General features: G+C 38.5%; 1 protein-coding gene across 2 annotated transcripts; it reads right to left on the bottom strand.

Annotated features, from left to right (window-relative positions):
- LOC117291646 (elongation factor Ts, mitochondrial-like) lies at positions 1-5,173 on the bottom strand. Of its 2 annotated transcripts, none has more exons than XM_033773490.1 (7): positions 4,945-5,173; positions 4,715-4,844; positions 3,865-4,019; positions 3,259-3,519; positions 2,657-2,807; positions 2,020-2,217; positions 1-1,195 (listed from the first exon to the last, which is right to left on the bottom strand). In XM_033773490.1, exons 2-7 carry the CDS (start codon positions 4,725-4,727, stop codon positions 969-971), a joined length of 1,005 nt encoding a protein of 334 aa, XP_033629381.1. In that variant the 5' UTR covers positions 4,728-4,844; positions 4,945-5,173; the 3' UTR covers positions 1-968. The 2 variants fall into 2 exon arrangements, with proteins under 2 accessions (XP_033629381.1, XP_033629382.1); XM_033773491.1 differs by having other exon boundaries at positions 4,715-4,841.
- Positions 5,174-7,701: the final 2,528 nt, after the last annotated feature.

Genomic DNA, 7,701 nt, shown 5'->3' with positions numbered 1-7,701 from the left:
AAATTAGGAAAATCACCATACTGACTAAGATCGAGTAAAAGACACATCAAATACATTATGCATAATTACTTTTTCTTTATTATTTGTACCAAAGGACCTCAATGTACAAACTTATAAGACATTTTTTACAGTATTTTCCTTACTTATTAGAACAAGAATGGTGAAGAGTTCTTTAAGTTTGACTATCAGACAGAACAAGAATACATTTTGTAAAATTCTTGAGTCTTCTTTCACACTTTATTTGACATTCCACTCAAATGGCTGATCATGTTTTAAAATGTATAATGTATTATTTTGTAGAATTTGTATGACTGTATAAATAAATATATAATTGTACCGGTATTTTGCTGTTCCGACAGCCCTTTGTGTGTATATATATAGGGTAAATAAAATACACATCAACTCAAAATACACTTTGTCATATGAACTGATTGGGGTTGGTGTTACTGAAATGTCTCGGGACTATTTGGTCCTCTCGGAGTAAGTGAAAGACAACGTCAGTTGAAACACCAAAGGTCATAGTCGTAGTCCAACGAGCTGGATCGTACTTGCATTGCTTCCCACCGCAATGTAAACCACTGATTGATCATTAATTTCAAATACGAGTTCCATGCAATCAAATGTTGGAAGGAAACTTTAGGAAACCTTAAAATATTATCTAACCAACATGTACATCTGTGAGAGGCTTTAATAGACTTTTTTGGGGTATTGATTTTCTTTTAAAAGTAAAAGAAAATGGGAAATCATAGTCGGAAAAATATCATGCATGTTCAAACTAAAGTATGGGAATTAATTCACACTTTGAATTATCCAACAATACACTGCCCCTCGTGTAAGGGTACACTGAAATTACTTTTTCTTGTGATTCTTTCTTGGAAGAAAATCTCTTGAGAAAACACTTTTATTTGATGAAAGTGAATTTGGCGGCAAAATAGCTTAGCACTTTTAAGCAATCACTCTGAATAATCTCACTGACTTGTCTCTCCCACAGCCGACTCTCCGCACTCGAACCGTGCAAAGTCGATAATCTCGAGGTTTTCTTGCCTGACGAGGTCGCCGACTGTCATGGTCGGGTCCAAGAGATACTCTTGTTTCAGCATCTCCGTTTCCACTTGCTGTTCCTTCTCGGGCGGAGCATCTTGCTCGGACTCATGTTGCTTGAGCTCCTCAATCTTGGGTGGTGCTTCGGGTGTTACTGTGAGAGTTGTAGAAAATGGGTCTTTCATTACGCTGTCAGTTTCATTCAAAACGGACTTTATCTTTTTGGTTTTCTCACTTGCGATGCTTTAATCTTGTCTGGTAGACCTTTTAATATTGTTATTGGAGGGACTCTAAAACTTTTCTCTGGTAAAACAGTCAACCCTTGTTACAAAGAACACGCCTAACGTTATAAAGAGGTTCCGCTTTTAAAGAGTATATTCTGAAGTCTCTCATTTCTACCTTGTTTTTCTTTGTTGTGCTGTCCTCTTGTAAAAGCTTTCCTGTTTTATAAAGAGGTAGTTTGACCGGAACCAGCGAGTTGTTATATCGAAAGTCAACTGTCCTTTTATGAGGAAAACATGAACTTTTGTAGAATTCTATCGATGGGCACTTTGGCTGTGGGTGACATGGAGTAAATTCAAAGTCTTTTTCCGGTGTTGCAACAACATGCTTTCCAGACCTTCAATGTTAATTCTTACCTCCAATTTAATTCAAATCTACAAGGAAATCTCAATTTTGTATGTACGACAATCGTACAATTTGGAAACCAGGTGGTTATACTAAAGGTCCAGGTTAATAGCTAAGAGCAGGGCCCAATTCCATAAAGCCTGTTAGCCCAAAAACTTGCTAAGCACAGACAACTATTTCTAAGCAGAAACTGGTTACCAGCCAAAAGTCCATAAAGTTTACATTGTTGTGACTGATAGACAACTAATTTTTGCTTTACCAATAATTTTCTTTGTAATGGCTTTATAAAATCGTGCCCTGTAACCAGCTTGTTCTTTCTTTCACAACAGTTAAATAAGAAACATGTATTACCAGGTTTAACTTCAGCAAACTCCCCTATCGTGACTGGACTCATTCCTACAATGTGTTGACAGAGACGACGTCCGATGTCTGCAGGTCGGAACTCCTTGGTTCCACCCTCGGTCTTCTTGAATGCGACCAGGGCACCGTATTTACCGACCATACATTTGCTTTTGTGCTGCGACTGGAGGACGGAGTGTATGTACGTTCCTGGGAGACAGAATCAAAACTTACTTAATTTGTGTTTTTTTAGGTAATGACTGTTTATGTTTGGGTCATTTACTAATTAGTGGCTTTAAGCATGTTTACTTGGAGAAGGTAATATTGTTCAGAAACATTTATGGTGCATGATTTGATATGACTGAAAAAAAACGTGTGAACAATTCAAACTATTCTGAGAAATAATTCTGTGTCATATACTTCGCTGGTGTAAAACATTTTCACAAACACTTGGTTTATTCCATTTTGCAAAATCAATACGCACTGACAACAAAGCGAGTTCAAAGCAGAATGGGCAGTATTTATATGCTGATGGGTTGATAAGAGTAGATAAAATTATACATCTAGGACAGATTCAAAAAACTTCTCAACGCAAATCTTTTTATGCATCGTCCCATAAAATATCTGCGAGTCACAAATACAATCCTACCTAAGTAATGGTCTTTTGGTGCAACTAGACACAGAGACCTGTTCAGTGTCATATTTTCTCCAATCTTGCCAATGGTCATGGCTGTTATATCCTGAAGAGTTTTCTGATCTTCAAGTGCAAATTTCTGCATATCTTCACCTGTGTAGATTGTCTGAAAGTAATAGAAAATGTATACCTTTTAAGTACAATTATTTTCAGATAAATTGTATTAAATGTGTTGTTTTTTCTCAGGATTTTAGGCATTGCATGGTGAGGTAATGTGTTTGGTTTGCGCTAACACCATGTGCAGAGTAGATTTTCGGAATTCAGGAGACTTTTCAACTCTTTAAAAAGAACTGTCCTGCTTTTTAACTACTCTCTGTGCGGAAGGTAGGAAACCAATCGAGACTGCTACTTTCACTCAGTGGATCAAGGGGAATTCATGTTATAAAACTTTACCAGCGCAGAGTGAGTTCTTGCAACAATTTAACATTTGAAGTTGTTTGTGGCAAGGCAGTCTAGTGCATTCTTGCATCCCTGTGAGTTTGAAGACCTATAGGAAACTTTCCAACGCTAGGTGGCTGCTGCCCTCTATCGTCCAAGAAAGTCTCTCATTGACCTACCTTTGCAAAACTAGTGAGATCTTTCATCTCGGCATGTTGTTCCACGAAATGTTTCAATGATGCAACAGCAACTTGACCTACAAAACCTTGGAATTCACTGTTCTTTGCGACAAAGTCTGTCTCGCAGTTGACCTCCACCATGGTGGCGCTGTTCCCGTCGCGCATGACGCCAATGAGACCCTGGGTGGTTGTTCTCCCTTTGAGTTTAGTGGCCTTGCTCCAGCCTTCCTTCTGCGCCTGCTCCTGGAGCCACTCTTCTGCCTTCAAATTAAATTATTTAAACAAGAGTTAAGGGAAATTCACTGAATAGTATTTTGCACTTGTGAAAACAAATCAACTATCATCAACATCACTATGGATATTACAATTACATCACTGGTTTTCAATATTGTTTAAATTGTTCAAGTGATGTATTGTCTTAAAAAAAGTTAGAAACTTTTTCGGGAGAAATTATGGAAAATCCATGACACCCAACCAACCTCCTAAACAGTCTGACTGCTCTTAGTTTTATCAGTTAAATAACTTTTGATATTGTAGGAGAATCAACCAATATTTTTACATACAAGTATTACAATTTTTACTGAAAACCCCTTAACAAAATTCTACCTGTTTGAGATCATTGCCAAATTTGTCCAGTGCCTTTCGGCAATTGGCAAAGCTGAAGCCCGTCTTCTTTCTCAGTTGTTGAAGGTTTTTCTTTGAGGTTGAAAGAACAATGTTTGAGGTTGAAAATAACCTACAGAGAGATGTCACTGTGAGCCCTTGTAAAAAAATAATAAAAATAAAAAATCTTACTGTTTTACTTTATAATTATTCAAACTTAAAAGTGAACTTACTCTTCTGGGTTCGGTGTTTGCCACTTTCATTTACAAAGTATGATTTATTGATCAATAATATCTCCTGAATCATGATGCTATTCTAGTACTAGTAGAATTTCTCCAAACCTGCATGACCTGTGTGTTACTGTTAGTGTAATAAACAAACTTTATTAAAAAACTATTCGTCCCTAGTTCCGTTGACACGATTGGACCAAATTAGTTGCGATAACGTGACCCTCCCGACGGCCGCCACTCCGCCAGTCAGGACATGCAGGAGGAGGGTTACGACTTACGTTGCCGCAACTAGGACCGAATGAGCTTCAGCTTGTCATTTAATATCTTTAATTAGACAATCAGAGTCAGACTAAGAGTGCTACTAGCTGCCTCTTCGTACTGTTACAAAGATGCACTTTAATTTGTTTAAATTGTTAAAAATTAGCACAGCCATTTGATCATGGAGGACAGGACGATGCCGACGATGGTTAATAATAATGAATATGGTCAGTTTTGTTTATTTTGCGTTTTTGTACAGCATGTCAATCAATGACAATGCCAGACTTAACAAACTCAACCACTCATAGTTACATGATTCGTCAGATTGAAGCACATGCATAGTGGTGTCTAAAAAGGTCACTTACCTGGTCGAAACATCGTCACTGAGAGGAGAATTTAGAGTTTTTTAGATAGAAATTCAACTGTCGTTTGCGGTCTTTTGCCGGCAATTGGTAAAAGCCGGAACTGCCTGATCTGCCTGATCTGCCGGAACTGCTAAAAAAATGAAATTTTTCGGATAATTGTATTGCATTTGAAGTCGGAACTCAGTTGGAATGGTCAAATACATCAGTTTTTGTTATAACTACTCACTAACCTGTGCAAAAGATTATTCCTGGAACTCAAAAACATTAAAATTTGACTGACTTTGTTGATCGCATGACGGACAAATCGGACAGCAGGTACCAGACTATGTAACAGACGCACGCAAAGTGGCACTGTATTCGTAATCGGGCGGTGCGTGGGTTATGGGATGGTCGCTTATAATATTGCAGGTCGGAACTCACATTGCTTGCAGTCCTACGCGGTCGCACATTGCAGGTCGGAACTCACATTGCTTGCAGCTACGCGGTCGCACATTGCAGGTCGGAACTCACATTGCTTGCAGTCCTACGCGGTCGCACATTGCAGGTCGGAACTCACATTGCTTGCAGTCCTACGCGGTCGCACATTGCAGGTCGGAACTCACATTGCTTGCAGTCCTACGCGGTCGCACATTGCAGGTCGGAACTCACATTGCTTGTAGTCCTACGCGGTCGCACATTGCAGATCGGAACTCACATTGCTTGCAGTACTACGCGGTCGCACATTGCAGGTCGGAACTCACATTGCTTGCAGTCCTACGCGGTCGCACATTGCAGGTCGGAACTCACATTGCTTGCAGTCCTACGCGGTCGCACAATGCAGGTCGGAACTCGCATTGTAGTCTAAGCTGAATGGGGAAATTCAAGACTTTCACCGTGGAAGAATCTGTCCATTTAATTTGTAATATTGTAAATAAATCAGTTGTATATAAAGTTGGCGATCTATGTTACAAGTTTTGGAATGGCTTGTCAATTAATATCTTATTCATTCTGGTTTTCTGTATCAGGGGGGAGATCGTACACACACGGCCATACGTAGTCTAGGTTCCTAGACCATTGGTGTTGCGTGGTCACACACACAACCAACGTTCCGATTATGCACGGCAAAAACTGTACACGCTTGTAATGAACGAACGCTAGCGGGCGCTCTGTTTCTCTGATTTCCTGAGCACAGGACATAGACCTAGGCTGAACTCAGCACTAAATTTAGTGCTAGCACCAAATTTGGTGCTGGCGAGAAATTTGGTGCTGGCACCAAATTTCAAAACAACCTGTCAACACACCGTCATGACGAAGCAACGGCGGCGCGATAACAACCGTTACAGGCAGTAAGAGGTACTACGGTATGTTAAATGTTTTCAAAGTAAAATCAATAAATCTTCAGATTTTTTTTCGCAGATGTCTTCCTTAGATCCCAAACCATCATACCTAGGCGCCCCTTATCAATAGATTGGCTAATTAGGTCAGCCCAACTAATTAAACATTTGCATAATATAGCCCGAACGCACATTCTATATACGAAAAAACGCAAGTATCGAATAGTACCAATTTTAATTTGAAATGTTTTCAAAGTAAAATCAATAATTTCTTGGCAGATGTCTTCCCTAGATTCCAAACCATCATACCTAGGCGCCCCTAATGAATAGATTGGCTAATTAGCTCAGCCCAACTAATTAAACATTTGCATAGTATAGCCCGTATAACGCACATTCTACATACGAAAAAGCGCGCAAGTATCGAATAGTACCAATTATAATTTGAAATGTTTTCAAAGTAAAATCAATAAATCTTCAGATTTTTCTTCACAGATATCTTCCTTAGATCCCAAACCATCATACCTAGGCGCCCCTAATGAATACTTTGCCTAATTAGCTCAGCCCAACTAATTAAACATTTGCATAATATAGCCCGTATAACGCACATTCTATATACGAAAAAGCGCGCAAGTATCGAATAGTACCAATTTTAATTTGAAATGTTTTCAAAGGAAAATCGATAAATCTTCAGATTTTTCTTCACAGATATCTTCCTTAGATCCCAAACCATCATACCTAGGCGCCCCTAATGAATAGATTGCCTAATTAGCTCAGCCCAACTAATTAAACATTTGCATAATATAGCCCGTATAACGCACATTCTATATACGAAAAAGCGCGCAAGTATCGAATAGTACCAATTTTAATTTGAAATGTTTTCAAAGTAAAATCGATAAATCTTCAGATTTTTCTTCACAGATATCTTCCTTAGATCCCAAACCATCATACCTAGGCGCCCCTAATGAATAGATTGCCTAATTAGCTCAGCCCAACTAATTAAACATTTGCATAGTATAGCCCGTATAACGCACATTCTACATACGAAAAAGCGCGCAAGTATCGAATAGTACCAATTATAATTTGAAATGTTTTCAAAGTAAAATCATTAAATCTTAAGATTTTTCTTCACAGATGTCTTCCTTAGATCCCAAACCATCATACCTAGGCGCCCCTAATGAATACTTTGCCTAATTAGCTCAGCCCAACTAATTAAACATTTGCATAAAATAGCCCGTCTAACGCACATTCTACATACGAAAAAGCGCGCAAGTAGCGAATAGTACCAATTTTAATTTGAAATGTTTTCAAAGTAAAATCGATAAATCTTAAGATTTTTCTTCACAGATATCTTCCTTAGATCCCAAACCATCATACCTAGGCGCTCCTAATGAATACTTTGCCTTATTAGCTCAGCCCAACTAATTAAACATTTGCATAATATAGCCCGTATAACGCACATTCTATATACGAAAAAAGCGCAAGTATCGAATAGTACAAATTTTAACTTGAAATGTTTTCAAAGTAAAATCAATAAATCTTCAGATTTTTCTTCACAGATATCTTCCTTAGATCCCAAACCATCATACCTAGGCGCCCCTAATGAATACTTTGCCTAATGAGCTCAGCCCAACTAATTAAACATTTGCATAATATAGCCCGTATAACGCACATTCT

This window comes from Asterias rubens, chromosome 6 (assembly GCF_902459465.1).
Source record: "Asterias rubens chromosome 6, eAstRub1.3, whole genome shotgun sequence".
Taxonomy (NCBI): domain Eukaryota; kingdom Metazoa; phylum Echinodermata; class Asteroidea; order Forcipulatida; family Asteriidae; genus Asterias; species Asterias rubens.
This window is presented reverse-complemented; position numbering and strand designations above follow the sequence as displayed.

What these genes read in the sequence shown, in the direction of transcription:
- LOC117291646 (XM_033773490.1), bottom strand. An exon ending in TTGGCAATGATCTCAAACAG is followed by an intron (nt 3,520 to 3,864) that starts GTAGAATTTTGT and finishes TTTAATTTGAAG; the next exon opens with GCAGAAGAGTGGCTCCAGGA. An exon ending in ATCTCACTAGTTTTGCAAAG is followed by an intron (nt 2,808 to 3,258) that starts GTAGGTCAATGA and finishes TATTACTTTCAG; the next exon opens with ACAATCTACACAGGTGAAGA.